Source organism: Cetorhinus maximus, chromosome 7 (assembly GCF_964194155.1).
Source record: "Cetorhinus maximus chromosome 7, sCetMax3.hap1.1, whole genome shotgun sequence".
NCBI classification, from domain to species: Eukaryota; Metazoa; Chordata; class Chondrichthyes; order Lamniformes; family Cetorhinidae; genus Cetorhinus; species Cetorhinus maximus.
The window spans coordinates 7,794,748-7,809,432 of record NC_135885.1 but is presented as its reverse complement, the minus strand read 5'-3'; the positions used below and the strand labels follow the sequence as shown (position 1 = coordinate 7,809,432).

General features: G+C 44.1%; 1 protein-coding gene across 2 annotated transcripts; it reads right to left on the bottom strand.

Moving 5' to 3' along the window:
* Positions 1–207: 207 nt before the first annotated feature.
* tsku (tsukushi small leucine rich proteoglycan homolog (Xenopus laevis)) lies at positions 208–10,810 on the bottom strand. Of its 2 annotated transcripts, none has more exons than XM_078545039.1 (2): positions 10,624–10,810; positions 208–4,879 (listed from the first exon to the last, which is right to left on the bottom strand). In XM_078545039.1, exon 2 carries the CDS (start codon positions 4,870–4,872, stop codon positions 3,793–3,795), a length of 1,080 nt encoding a protein of 359 aa, XP_078401165.1. In that variant the 5' UTR covers positions 4,873–4,879; positions 10,624–10,810; the 3' UTR covers positions 208–3,792. The 2 variants fall into 2 exon arrangements, with proteins under 2 accessions (XP_078401165.1, XP_078401166.1); XM_078545040.1 differs by lacking the exon at positions 10,624–10,810 and adding an exon at positions 6,443–6,665.
* Positions 10,811–14,685: the final 3,875 nt, after the last annotated feature.

Here is a 14,685-nt window from a genome sequence, read left to right as displayed (position 1 = left end):
AAGTTCAAGATTGATAGGTCTCTATATATTAAAAACATCAAGGGATATAGGGATAGTGCAGGAAAATGGTGCTTACGTAGAAGATCAGCCTTGATCTCATTGAATGGAGGAGTGGGCCTGAAGGGCTGAATGGCCCACTCCTGTTCCTATTTCTTATGTTCTTTTCCCCATCCAAGGTCAAGTAGGGCACAAGATATTGAGAACAAGTTTTTGACAGCTTTGCAATTTGTTTATTTTTTCAATATTTAATGGCAGAATTCAAATTACAACCAAAAACAAACCGTGAAGTGGCCACGAGACAATATGATGAAATTAGTGATGAGAAACACAGCTCCCCGTGACTCTCAAGACAGTCCAGTGTCATGTGGCAGTTTGCAAGTGCATGAAGCCATTATTGCAGTCCCAGCATTGGTTTGATTGTCACATTGTCCACCTAGATACCACAGGAGTGCAAAGGCAGCATTAGTATTCATACATCATTGCATATATCCATGAAATCAATTGTAGTCACAATTACGAAAAAAATCCTGGCTCTTTTTTTAAAGTTATGTAGTTCTGCCAGCACTCTCAAAGGCAGCAGTCATTTCCCTCTTCTCTCTCCTTTCATTTTAATTCTACTCCTAAAAGCATGGATTCCTTGTGCTCAGGCCTTGTCTGGCAGGCAGCCAAGTAGCTACTATTCACCTGCCATCCTTGACAGTGCGTCTTCATGGGAGAAAAGCATTCTCTTCTTTAAGGCTCATTTCAAGTGAAATGCGATCTTTTAAACTTCCTAGGTCAGCAAAAAGTAAGGCAGAGACACATTGTTTTTAGCAGACAGGCGGCTCCCATAATTTAACTAACAAGACTGAACTTTCTCCTTGTTAAGTGTACGGGGTGTAATCAGCATCCCTATATCCAATTGTTCAATTGGGGCACAAGAGCCTGCCTTATGAAATTCTTAAATTGTGTTCTCAATGGGTTAATAAAGCACTTTGGAACCAATACACTAGATGTGGGGGGAAAGAAAGAGTTGTTATGTTATGAGGTTCTATTTTCCTCATCATTTCAGGCACTCATTGTAAGCTCAATACAGTGTCAGATACAACAGCTAGACACTGATTGTAGTTGCTTCTGCTCTTGGCTGTGTATACCTCATTCCCAAGCTAAGAACACCAAGCTCCCGTGGCCTTAAGGGGCAAATCTGTTGCAGAACTGTCAGTGAAAACAACTTCTCAAGTCTGGCCTGGATATGGATCTAGGTCATGGAGGAGGACCGCCTAGTGCTAACCCACTGGATTAACACCACCAAAAGCCTATTTTAAAAATAAAATGGGGAGATTCTCTGGCCCCATTGTGGCAGGACCCACCATGGGAGATTCAACGGCCCAGCCACAAGTCCATTGATTTTCAGTGAGGCAGGAAAATCCCACCCTTAGCCCAGTGCATTTAAGTGAAATGTGAATGACAGCGAGTACACCCTCCTGGAGAACTCCCCTGCTCTTCCAAAGAGTACTATGGGATCTTTTACATTTCTTATCTGAAAGAGGAGTTGGGGCCTTGGGTTAAGGTCTCATCTGAAAGAGTGCAGCGCTGAAGTGTCAGCTGAGATCTAGTGCTGAAGTCTCCGGAGTGGGGATTGAACCCACAACCTTCTGACTCAGCGATGGGAGTGCTATCCAACTGGGCCTTAGGACATTTTATTACATTAAAAGGTGCTGTAAGTTGTTGCTGAGGCAGAGAGAGAGAAAGGAATTGTAGTCAGGTTTGTATATTTAACCGTTAATGTTGCATCACTGAGACAGATTACAAAATATGTTCAGATCTCATTATTACAAAGTACTTCCTAATTTGACTACCCGCCTGTTTTTCTTTGAGTAGGGGAAGAAGATACAAATTTTGTCCACCCTCCCCAGAACTGTGAATAGGACTTATTTAGTGAATATTGCTACCAGAACACAGATTATGGGGGAGGGGGAGGGGGAGGGGAAAATAATGGACCATCTTTATGCTTTGTAGGTGATATTAATTCACCACCTCAAACAACAGGTAGTGGCTCAACCTAGTTACACCATCCAACATACTCGCTACAGAAACAAACCCCAATTAGAAGAATTAAACCTTAATTGGGTGGCTGGGTGTGAACAGTTCAAGAGGGCAACACCAATAAAATTTATCTTTTAAATGCCAAAATTCCAAAGTCACAAGGTCACTTTTTAAAAAAACTGATTTCACACCTCATGGGATAATGTTGGAGTCAGACACCTCCCAGCTGGGATGGTACAATGAGACATTTCTGCTTTCACTAACTCATCACCGCTAGTCTTTTCATTTTGAGGCAAGGCCCTTGCAGCTTGGCTCTAGAGAATCAAAATGACCCAGCTCAGCATCACCATTTCCAACAGAGTAACCCTGTACCAGAGCCAAGAGCTACAGCTGTGCTTCACTAATGGAATGAGTGTGCAGAACAGATGATACATTCTGGGAGGTCTGTTATCAGCAGGTGGGGATGGGGGAGTGGGGTGAAGAAAAAGAAAAGCTTCTATATTTCCTCTATTGGCTCAGCTGGTTAAAGCATAAAGTAGATCAGCCACATCAGCTAGGAACTAAGATCAAGCACCCCAACCTGTGCTGTGTTAGGATGCTACATTTGAATCTATGTCAACTGGAGAAGAAAGCAGCCACGATTCCTGCTCCTTGTCACTGGCCACCAGAATGCTGATTGAGGACAGGACCAAGCTCCGCTATGATGCCTACTACAGTCAAATGATCTGTCACGCTTCAGGCTGGAAAGTGCACATTCGTAAGTTAGTTGAGAATGCGATCGAGTTCAACCGTGATGCCCACTTGCAGCCAAATAGCCCGTCAATGCTCACAATCCATGCTCACTTCATGACGTATGACTACTTGGGGTGAGGTACCAGAGGGGGACCTTGAACAGTGGCACTCTCAGAATAGAGATGGTGAGAAAAACCAAAAACACCAATAATCAGAATTGACAATACCAAAGTGGAAGACATTGGAACAACAGCAAGATTATGTCGTATAATATAAAGTGATCCGATGCTCCAGTTTTATTACTGAACCAAATATTGAAACTAATTGCACCCCAAGTGGAGGTAGGTAGTTACTCATGTAAATTCTGAATTTATTATTTCAAACAAAAGTGGAGGAGTGAAAGAACTCAGTATGTGGAATCAGCAGCCCTTCCTGAACAGGTTGTGTGAAGATAGCACAATTCATCCATTTAATTCACAATCGGCGGGCTGAAAAATTAAACCAATTTAAAACAAAATCTATACCAGACGTGACTACAGTTCCGCAAATAGATGAAAACATGGTAGATATGAGAAATGAAGGGAGAGATCGTCATTTCACCATCAGAACCTGGAATTATTAAGTCTTGCCCACAGAGTTAACATATCATGCAAATTGCTAGGTATCCACCTATAGCATCACTTGATGTTTGGACTGATGTTTGCTTAGAAAGCCAGGTCAGGTTAGGCTAGGCACATCCTTAAAAGCCTTGTGTTTGTCGGAGATTGAGGCTTTTCTTTTCTCCGAATACCGACAGTTATCCAAACTTAAAAAAGGCACAGAGCTGTCAACTTGCATCCTGTGGGAAGAAAATTCCACACGTACAGGCTTTTATGAGAAAGAGAAACCTTTGAAGAGACAGGGGCTCTGAAAAGAATTAAATTTTTTGGAAATACAGCAAGTTTAATTAATGAAGGCACTTATTGTTTTGTTCAAAGAGACGGGCACAGTTATCAAAAAAAAAAGGCCCATTCTTCACTGCTGTTCAGATTTGGCTCATTTCAACCTCAAGATGTACTCAGTATCTGAGGATCCATTGATATCTAAGCAATGCAGTGTCTGTTCCTTCTGAACAAAGCCAAACTGCCGGTGGAATGAACCTTTTTTTGCTGTCTTCCCACATCTCAGCAAGCTGGTCCCAATGGAGATTTTTTTAATGGAGGGCAGGTAGTTTAGAATGACACTTGATAGTGCTGCAACTCCAGACTTTTCCAGGTAGAGCTCCTGCAGGGAGCTCAAGCCATCGAACACAGCCACATTTAAAGATTTCAAGTTCGTACAGTGCGACAAATCTAAGATCTGCAGATTCTGCAGCCCTTTAAAGGCGTCGGGACATAGCTCTGTTAGTTCTGGAAGATTCCGTAGCAATAAGCAGGTCAGTTCCTGCAATCCTGTGAAAGCATTCTCAGGAATGCTGGAGATAATGTTACGACCCAAATTGAGATAGCGTAATGGAACATTGGAAAGGTAACGTGTTGGCACAGACAGCAATCTATTTCCTGACAAATCCAGGCTATAAATATTGGGTACACCTTTATTGAGACTTCGGACAACAGAGGTTATCAGATTGTCCGAAAGGTCCACACTTAGGGGCTTCCTATGTCCCTTGGGTGTGAAAGCATCCAGATTAATTTCACGCAGTTTGTTAGCGCTAAGGTCAATTTCTCCAAGAGGCAGGTTTGAAAAGATTCCCTCTTCAAGCACTTCCAGGGAATTATGACTCAGGTTTAGTGCCTCGAGGTATCTTAGTTTAGAGAAGGTGCTGGAAGACATGCCAGTAATCTCATTGTAGCTAAGATCGAGACTCACCAACGTTGTGTAGCCAGGCCCTGTAAACATCAAGGGGGAGATGGCCTTCAAATGGTTAGAAGATAAGTCCAAATAAGAGGTATCCAATGGTATGGGGACGACAGTGAGGTGAGGTCCAACACCACTACAGTCAACTTTGGTCAGACTGAAACTACTAAACATTCCAAAACTTTCCACTTCACAGTGACAGCCTTGGAAGCAGGTCATCAGGCCACCGTCACAGGAGATGAGAAACACGACCAGAACCAACCAGGCAGAGCAAGCCATTGTTCACCTACATTGTAAGAGGAGAAAAGAGGTTACTAAAGGCTGGCTATAAACTTTTCAGAATGACACAAAAAAGCTTACCGAATTGAACAGAGGCATTCAAGAAAACAAGATTTCCTGCAAGCCATCTTTTTCAGTTCAGCCAAGTTTTACCACGAGATTGGATAGAACATCTCAAATCAACATTAAATAAACTATTATGGGACGAAGGTAATAAGCATCACACGAAGCTAGTGAAACTGCAAGACATTGAGCATACAAGTCTTCCTTAAGTGGAACATACAAAGACTCTTTCTTTCCAGTGAGGCGATACTGCAAACCTTAACCAAGCAGCCAAACCAAAACCTACTGATCACACAGTAAGATGTTATTTTGACAATCAGGGAAGGATTTAATATAAATAAGCCTAAGGAGGTGCGTGTATGTGTACTTACAAACATACGAAAATAGGAGCAGAAGTAGGCAATTTGGCCCCCTCTTTCTAAATATATATACACAGTCATATACAATACACACCACATATATAATGCATACCCTGTTACTCTGATACCAATTTAAGGGTTCTACATGTGCTTGGAGAAGATATGAAAATGTATATAAAGATGGCAGTCATATGGGATTGGTAACTGTTCACCAATTTATATGGCAGAAGAATGTCCAATAATTATTCCAAGCCTCAATGAACAGCTTTGAGAAAGTATCATTACGGCACAGAAGGATGATATTCGGCCCATCGAATCCATGCCTTTTTGCCGTCGAGCAATCCAGTCAGTGCCATTCGTCCACTCTAACTCCACAGCCCTGCGAGTTTATTTCCCTCAATTGTTCATCTAGTTTCTTTCAGAAATCATAATTTTCATAATTTCTTCCGCAAAAAGGTTGGCAGAATGGATGAGATATTAAATTTTGAGGTTTAGATTTTTCAATTCCTGCTAAAACCTTTAGCAACTGGGCGGTTGCAAAATGAGGTGAGGAGGGAAATGGAAGAAATGAGGAGGTCCAGTCAACCACCACGTTGCCAAATTGCTATTGCCCCCATTTCACTATTGCAGTCAAAATCTACCCCATTCAGGTCCTTTATTCCATGTCAACCCTTAACCTTCTAAATGCCAGGGAATGCAATGATAGTTCGTATAATCTCCCCTCGTGATTTAACTCTTGCAGTTCAGATTTCATTCTGATAAATTGAAGTTGCACTCTCTCAAACGATATTCTGAACCATTCAGACCTTTGCCCATCTCAGTTAGGGCAGCTAAGTTAGCACAATAATTATATTTAGCATTTGGCTTCAGGGAAGGAGTAGACACATGGACACTGATCAATACTCAGGAAGCACTCACAGGGTAACTGGACAAGGACAGGTATGAGCTGCACTCTAATGGTCTGAAGTTTAAACAATTCATTGGTGCTCACCATTCATGCTCAGATTCAGGACTGTTACTTGGGTCAGATATTGGAGGCCCATCTTCAATGAATCCAGATCTATCAGACTGAAACTAGAGAAACTGGAATGTTCTCCTTAATAGCAGAGACAGTTTTGGGGAAGGGTAATAGAAAATTGGTCACCTACCAAAAGATCCAGCATATGGTGGGCTTGATAGTGCCAGAAGATCTGTTGGGGATGGTGGTGGGGGTTCTAGGTTACACAGATTAATGCAAGTGAGACTCATTTCATGTAAGATAAAGGCAAAATGCTGCAGATGCTGGAAATCTGAAACAAGAACAAAAAATGCTGGAAAAACTCAGCAGGTTTGACAGCATCTGTGGAGAGAAAGACAAGAGTTTACATTTCGAGTCCGTATGACTCTTCCTCAGAGTTTTTGTTTTTCTTTCATTTCATATAAGATTGACTTCAATAACTGGGACAGCCTGCGCATTACTGAAGCACTTGACGCCAAAGTCACCATGCTGCAGCATGGAAACTTGAGGAACTGCATCCTCAGATTGTCACAGAAAAGCGCCATCGCAAGATCATGGGGCACTCGCACCTGCATCAGTGAATGACAACCTACAATGCCCCCATTGCAACCGACAATGCCTTGCTCAAATAGGACTGTACACCTGCTTGAAGACTCACAATTGGATGTGCATCATTGGCACCAATGCAAAGCCAAAGATGGTGTTCAAAATTATGAGGGGTTTTGCTAACAGCAACTAATGAAAAACTGTTTCCACTGGCAGAACAGTAACCAGAGGGCACCAATTTAATTGTTAGAATAGGAAATTATAGTAACAAGTCATAACTTAAAATGAAAGCCATCTGATTTCACGTTTAGCAATTAACTTTCTCCAAGTCACCATTGCCAACTAATATGCAGTTGCTCAACAGTTTAGTTACTGAATGAGCCACTTTCTTAAACAATGCCAGCAATGTCAGGTCTTGCTTAAATCAGAAGTACAAAGTCCTGATTATTGAATAGTGATTGTTTTGTGGTTTAACCAAACTTTGAGATTGAATTTTCTTTCATCATATAGTCGGAGCGGAATCGGCCAAACCAATGCAGAAGGTTGAGAACGTGATTTACGCCCAAATTTATGTACTTCCTGTGATTTTTTTTAGGGCTGGTTCAAGATTCAACTCACCAGAGGGAAGACTCGAATTAAAAAAACAGCGAATTCTTATATGGGATGTGCCGCCTGAAAGGGCAGTGAAAGCAGATTCAAAATTAAGTTTTCAAATGGAATTAGATAATATTTGAAAAGGAAACATTTGCAGGACTATGGGGGAAAAGGGTGAGCAGTGCTACTAAATAGATAGCTCTCTCCAAAGAGCTGTCACAGCCATGATGGGCTGAACACGTTCCTGATCCCACCGTGGGTCACCAGCTACAGCAAGGGAAGGGAGAAAATTGGGAATGCATGAGCGACACTTGACCAGACTGCTAAGTATGATTAGATTGGTAGTGTGTTGCAGATCACTTAGGGAGTCCGAGTTGCTGTGGCAACATGCACTTTTACAGCATGTTGTAATCTGGAGCTGTGGATAGTGATGGTAAAGGCTCCAATTTTCTTTCCAACACATGGCTGACCAGGAACCTCTCCCGCTCTTACCACCTGTCATTAGCATGTGTTTTGTGGGTTGATACTCATCTGTTTGGCCACATTGTGAATGCACCTTCCTCGACCTTCAGGTCCTGAGGTGGGACCCAAACCTGGAGCATCTGGATCAGAGGCAGGGACCTCCCCACCATTAGGAGTAATGTCATAAATTAAAATGAAAGCTATCTGATTTCACTTCTAGGAATTAACTTTCTCCAAGTCACCATTGCCAACTAATATCAACAATTTCGTTACTGAATGAGCCATTCCCTTAAACAATGCCAGCAATGTCAGGTCTTGCTTAAATCAGAAGTGCAAAGTCCTGATTATTGAATAGCAATTGTTTTGTGGTTTGACCAAACTTTTTGAGGTCGAGTTTTCTCTCATCATATAGTCGGAGCGGAATCGGCCGAACCAATGCACGAGGTTGAGAACGTGATTTACGCCCAAATCCATGTACTTCCAGCGACTTTTAGGGCTTAACTCGCCAGAATCAGGCTCCACCCACAAAATGGGCAGTCTCCAGGTCAAGTTCCCGCTGGTCTGGGGGAAAGATCTTTGACGTCGCGTTCATATTCTCAGGCACTTTTTCATCGCAAGTCTCGGGCACTTTTTCATAGCAAGAAGTAGTTTACTCAGAAGCTGACTAATCTACACCCCAATAGAATTAAATGGTCCCGAACAGTTTAACTTTAAACAGTGATTTTAAAATCAGGTTACTCACGGGGTGGGGGTCGGACTCCCACTGGCACCCTCCGCCCACTGTTCGCTATTGAATCTGAACTTTTTAAAACACTTAAGTCAATCCTGTGCTCGGCTACGTGAAATTCATCACTTACTGAACAGCAGCAGAGCCCCTTGCCCCAGAAGGCGGAGTTGTTACACCGGCACCAGATTTCCATTCCAGTCGCTGCAGTCAAAACTGGCCCCAGCGATACAGAGAGAGGGGTTATTCAGCGCCCTATGGGCGGCAATAGCTCTCAGTTCCACTTAACAGCGGGGATTGAGAAAGACGCTTTTACCTGCCGCTCCGCTGCTGGCTGACATCTGCAAAAAAAAACTTCCATCGGATCCACCCCGCACCGAGCAGAAAAGCGATGACTTTTTTACGACCTATTCCACACCGGGAGGCCCACCACATTGGGCAGTCTGTCTGCAATTCCACTCGGTTCCAATTCAAACACTGCCACATTTGTTCAAACAACCAAGTACAAATCACAACCGTTAAGTTTATTTTCGTTAAAAGTTTCTCGCCCCTACCAACGACCTCTTATCCCATTTCTCATTCACTCCCAAACTGACCATGGACCATCAGGTCATTGTGCGGTAGCAGAATGCCACACGGTATCTCTTCTGGAGAGAAATGCGAGCCTTTTGGACTAACTTTTCACAGGGCATTTTTTTTACAAAGTTAACCGAGCCTCCAGACGATGCATTATCCCTTGTTTTGAACCCCGATACCCCATCTGTGGTAAATCATCAAATGCATTCAAGAGATTTGAGATTTGTCTTTTTTTTAAATAAAAACAGAGCAATCTAACACACAATGTTCTCAAGTGGACAAAGGCAAAACAACAGCAATTTTGTTCCCCCCCCTTTCTCTCTCTCTCCCTTCCCAACCTCCCGAATCGTTTGATCACAGATTGTAAACAGAGAGAAACTGAATTCGTTAAATCCCGGTGACAGAACCCGCGGGTGGGGGGGGGGGGGGGTGTAAACCGCGGTGATCCCGTCGGAATCTGCGCTCAAAAGCAGCGAACGGACAAGCGCTAGTTCGCCTCTGCTAACGTGCAAATGAGAACCACTTAAAAAAAAAAGCTGCAGCTCCCTTCCCAACAATAAACAGTTTCAGTCAAACTCACCTAAAAAAGGCTCCTTATTCCAGTTCTTTAATCGCAGAGATCCTAAACGACACACAAGGAGATGGGGGACGTCAACTTTTTTTAAAATAGTGTTCTCGCACCAGACGGGCGAGTTTTGCACCGCAGCCAGAATAAATACTTTGAGGTTGCGCCCAATTTCTCACCAGTGGGTTATTCTTTTTAACAATGAATTAAGATTTCGTAACTACAATGTGCAGAATTACTTCTGCAAATCAAGGATGATGAAATAAAGCAACAGTAGTTTTTTTTAAAAAAAAGCGCATGGGGGAGGGAAGGGGTGGGGGGGAATAGAAGAGTTGAAGGCTTGAAATTTGACCCGTGTTGCTTTTTAACCACTGTACCTCAAACTCTAGTTTAGAAATTCGCTTCGGTGTGTTTTTTTTTCCCCCCAATACAATCCTTAAGACTTGCAAATGCCGATCTGCTACAAAAAAACCTACTTTTGGAAAAAAAAACCTTTAAAAAAGTTGATTTTCTGCATTTCCTAGAAGTTTTTTTTTCATGTCACTGTACAGAATCGTTCTACGTGCCCTGGTGCTGAGATTGAGACACTATTCGGGAGGGGGGGAGAAAAGTATACTGAAGATGTTTTAAAGTCAATTAGAACTTAAACGACCGCGTAAACTAAAACTTCTGTCGGCCGGCGCAATAGTGAAATTATTTGTTTTCGTAAAAATTCTATTTTAAAATTTTTTAAAAAATACTATGTTCAGATTTAGATGTGGAATAATTCTACATAAAAGAATGACCTTTTGTTTTCTCTCCCGATCAGAGCTCCTGGAGTCTGCCGAGGTAACGCAGGCTCGGCTAACCTTCTCAATGAACAAACTTACCGCTGCAACGTGTCCAAGCCAACACTACTGGGCTGTTCCAAGAAAGGCAGCGCAATCCAAGCCCGCAGTTATCGGCTCAGCTCGGCTCCCCAGTTCTAATGCAACGCTGGCATTATCTCAACCCGCTTGTGGTGCGGGGTGGGGGGGGGAATGTCAGTGGCGATCTCGGCAAGCACCCTCCTCCCCTTTACTTTCCAGGTCCAAAAGGGGGGGGAAGAGGAATTGTTAGCAACAGAGGAGCGCACCTTTGCACCGAGCCATCACACGCGGATGAGCGAACAGGAGAGGCACAATGAGCTGTAATTCCTCCGCTTGCAACAGGAGGGAGACAGATACAGGGGAGAGCGCGCGCGGGCAGACTGACCAATCAGCAGTGGCGCCGCGTCCAGATGACGTCCTCAAATGGAACGCCCAGCTTGTGAATGGAAACACAGTACTATCAAATTCACGACTGACACTCATGGGGATGGATGTATATGACAAATATAAACAGTGGCTCAGTGGATAACACCCTCCCCTCTGAGTCAAAAGTTCTAAAAAGTGCGAGTCCTAATCTCCAGAGACTTAAAGTTTCCTGCACCCACCACACAGCCTACACTTCCGAAAGTACTTCGTTGACTGTAAAGCACTTTGGCACGTCCGCTGGCCCTGAACAAAACAGAAACAGACAATGCTGGAAGAACTCAGCAGGTCTAACAGGAGAAGTGGAGAGAAAGACAGAGTTAACGTTTCGAGTCCGTATGACTCTTCTTCAGCTGAAGAACTCTCCAATATTTCCTGTTTTTGTTCCAGATTTCCAGCATTTGCAGTATTTTGCTTTTATCTTTGTTTGAAAAGCTAGGTACCGAGGGAGTGCTACAGTATCGGCGGTGTCAAATTTTGGATTAGATGTTAAACTGAGGCCCTCAGACGGCATTATTTGAAGAAGACGAGGGGAGCCTCCCCGTTATCCTGGCCAATATTTATCTCCCAATCAACATCACTAAAAACAGATTATGTAGCCATTGTCGCATTGCTGTTTACGGAAGCTTGCTGTGTGTAAATTAGATGCTGTGTTTCCTACATTACAGCAGTGATTGTACTTCAAAAAGCACTTCACTGACTGTAAAGCGCTTTGGGATGCCATGGGATCGTGAAAGGTGTCACACCTTTCAAACCTCGCAGAAAACCAACTCGCAGGAGAAGACGATATGGGGAGAGGGGGTAAAGGCACTGACTGTCCAGGCCCTAGCAGCCAGTACAACAATGCTGTGCCGTAAACAATTCAATAACCTGGAAAGATGCAGGGACATTGAGACACTTGTCATGCTCTCCCTTTTATCCTCACTGACTGTGGACAGCACACTCAAATCTCTGAGGCAGAAGTAGTTAATCAATAATAACTTGTGTTTACATAGTGCCTTTAATGTAGGAATTAACATCGTAAAGTGCTTCACAGGTGTGATCGTCAAACAAAACATGGCCCAGATAGGGAAATATTAGGTGAATAACACCTGGTCAAAAGAAAAACAGAAATTCCTGGAAAAACTCAGCAGGTCTGGCAGCATCGGCGGAGAAGAACAAAGTTGACATTTCGAGTCCTCATGACCCTTCAACAGAACTAAGTAAAAATAGGAGAGGGGTGAACTATAAGCTGGTTTAAGGTGGGGTGGTGGGGGGGGTGAAGTGGGGGTTGGGGGGGGGTTGTAGGGATAAGCAAGCAGTGATAGGTGGAGATAACCAAAAGATGTCACAGACAAAAGAACAAAGAGGTGTTGAAGGTGGTGATATTATCTAAAAGAATGTGCTAATTAAGAATGGGTAGCAGGACACGCGAGGTACAGATAGTTCTAGTGGGGGTGGGGTGAAATAAGACTAAAAGGACATAAAAGGTATAGATTTAAAAATAATGGAAATAGGTGGGAAAAGAAAAATCTATATAAATTATTGGAAATAACAAAAGGGAGGGGGAAGAAATGGAAAGGGGGTGGGGATGGAGGAGGGAGTTCAAGATCTAAAGTTTTTGAACTCAATATTCAGTCTGGAAGGCTGTAAAGTGCCTAGTCGGAAGATGTGCTGTTCCTCCAGTTTGCGTTGAGCTTCACTGGAACAATGCAGCAAGCCAAGGAAAGACATGTAGGCAAGAGAGCAGGGTGGAGTGTTAAAATGGCAAGCAACAGGGAGGTCTGGGTCATTCTTGCGGACAGACTGAAGGTGTTCTGCAAAGCGGTCGCCCAGTCTGCGTTTGGTCTCTCCAATGTAGAGGAGACCGCATTGGGAACAACGAATGCAGTAGACTAAGTTGGGGGAAATGCAAGTGAAATGCTGCTTCACTTGAAAGGAGTGTTTGACCCCTTGGACGGTGAGGAGAGAGGAAGTGAAGGGGCAGGTGTTGCATATTTTGCGTATGCGTGGGAAGGTGCCATGGGAGGGGGTTGAGGTGTAGGGGGTGATGGAGGAGTGGACCAGGGTGTCCCGGAGGGAATGATCCCTATGGAATGCCGCTGGGGGGGGTGAAGGGAAGATGTGTTTGGTGGTGGCATCATGCTGGAGTTGGCGGAAATGGCGGAGGATGATCCTTTGAATGCAGAGGCTGGTGGGGTGATAAGTGAGGACAAGGTGAGGACCTATCATGTTTCTGGGAGGGAGGAGAAGGCGTGAGGGCGGATGCGCGGGAGATGGGCCAGACACAGTTGAGGGCCCTGTCAACTACCGTGGGTGGAAAATCTCAGTTAAGGATGAAGGAGGACATGTCAGAGGAACTGTTTTTGAAGATAGCATCATCAGAACAGATGCGACAGAGGCGAAGGAACTGAGAGAATGGGATGGAGTCCTTACAGGAAGCGGGGTGTGAGGAGCTGTAGTCGAGGTAGCTGTGGGAGTCGGTAGGCTTGTAATGGATATTGGTGGACAGTCTATCACCAGAAATTGAGACAGAGAGGTCAAGGAAGGGAAGGGAAATGTCAGAGATGGACCATGTGAAAATGATGGAGGGGTGGAGACTGGAAGCAAAATTAATAAATTTTTCCAGGTCCCGACGAGAGCATGAAGCAGCACCGAAGTTAGCATCGATGTACCGGAGAGAGAGTTGTGGGAGGGGGCCGGAGTAGGACTGGAACAAGGAATGTTCCACTTACACCATAAAGAGACAGGCATAGCTGGGGCCCATGCGGGTACCCATAGCCACACCTTTTATTTGGAGGAAGTGAGAGGAGTTAAAGGAGAAATTGTTCAGTGTGAGAACAAGTTCAGCCAGACGGAGGAGAGTAGTGGTGGATGGGGATTTTTGGGCCTCTGTTCGAGGAAAAAGCTGAGAACCCTCAGACCATCCTGGTGGGGGATGGAGGTGTAGAGGGATTGGACGTCCATGGTGAAGAGGAAGCGGTTGGGGCCAGGGAACTGGAAATTGTTGATGTAACGTATGGTGTCAGAGGAATCACGGATGTAGGTGGGTTTTCTTGTCCCTACAACCACCCCCACCCCCCACCTTAAACCAGCTTATATTTCACCCCTCTCCTATTTTTACTTAGTTCTGTTGAAGGGTCATGAGGACTCGAAATGTCAACTTTGTTCTTCCCAGCCGATGCTGCCAGACCTGCTGAGTTTTCTCAGGTGTTTCTGTTTTTGTTTTGGATTTCCAGCATACGCAGTAAAAGAGGTAGATTTTTAAGGAGTGTCTTAAAAAAAAGTAGAGAGGGGTGGTGACATTTAGGAAGGGAGTTCCAAAGCTTAAGGCCCAGGCAGCTGTGGACTCGGCCATTATGGTGGAGCGATGGAAATCAAGGAAAAAGCCATTAAGAGGTAGCAGAGGTGGTTAAGAAGGCACAACAAAAATAAAAATGCCTGGAAAAACTCAGCAGGTCTGGCAGAATCAGCAGAGAGGAGCACAGTTAACGTTTCGAGTCCGTATGACTCTTGCCTTTATTAGCCGAGGCATAGAATATAAGAGCAGGGAGGTTATGTTGGAGCTGTATAAAACGCTGGTTAGGGTATAGCTGGAGTACTGTGTGCAGTTCTGGTCGCCACACTATAGGAAGGATGTGATTGCACTGGAGCCTCTGCACCCTCCCCTGTTGATT

Excerpts from the sequence above, each read along its gene's own strand:
- tsku (XM_078545039.1), bottom strand. The coding sequence starts at position 4,872 with ATGGCTTGCTCTGCCTGGTTGGTTCTGGTCGTGTTTCTCATCTCCTGT.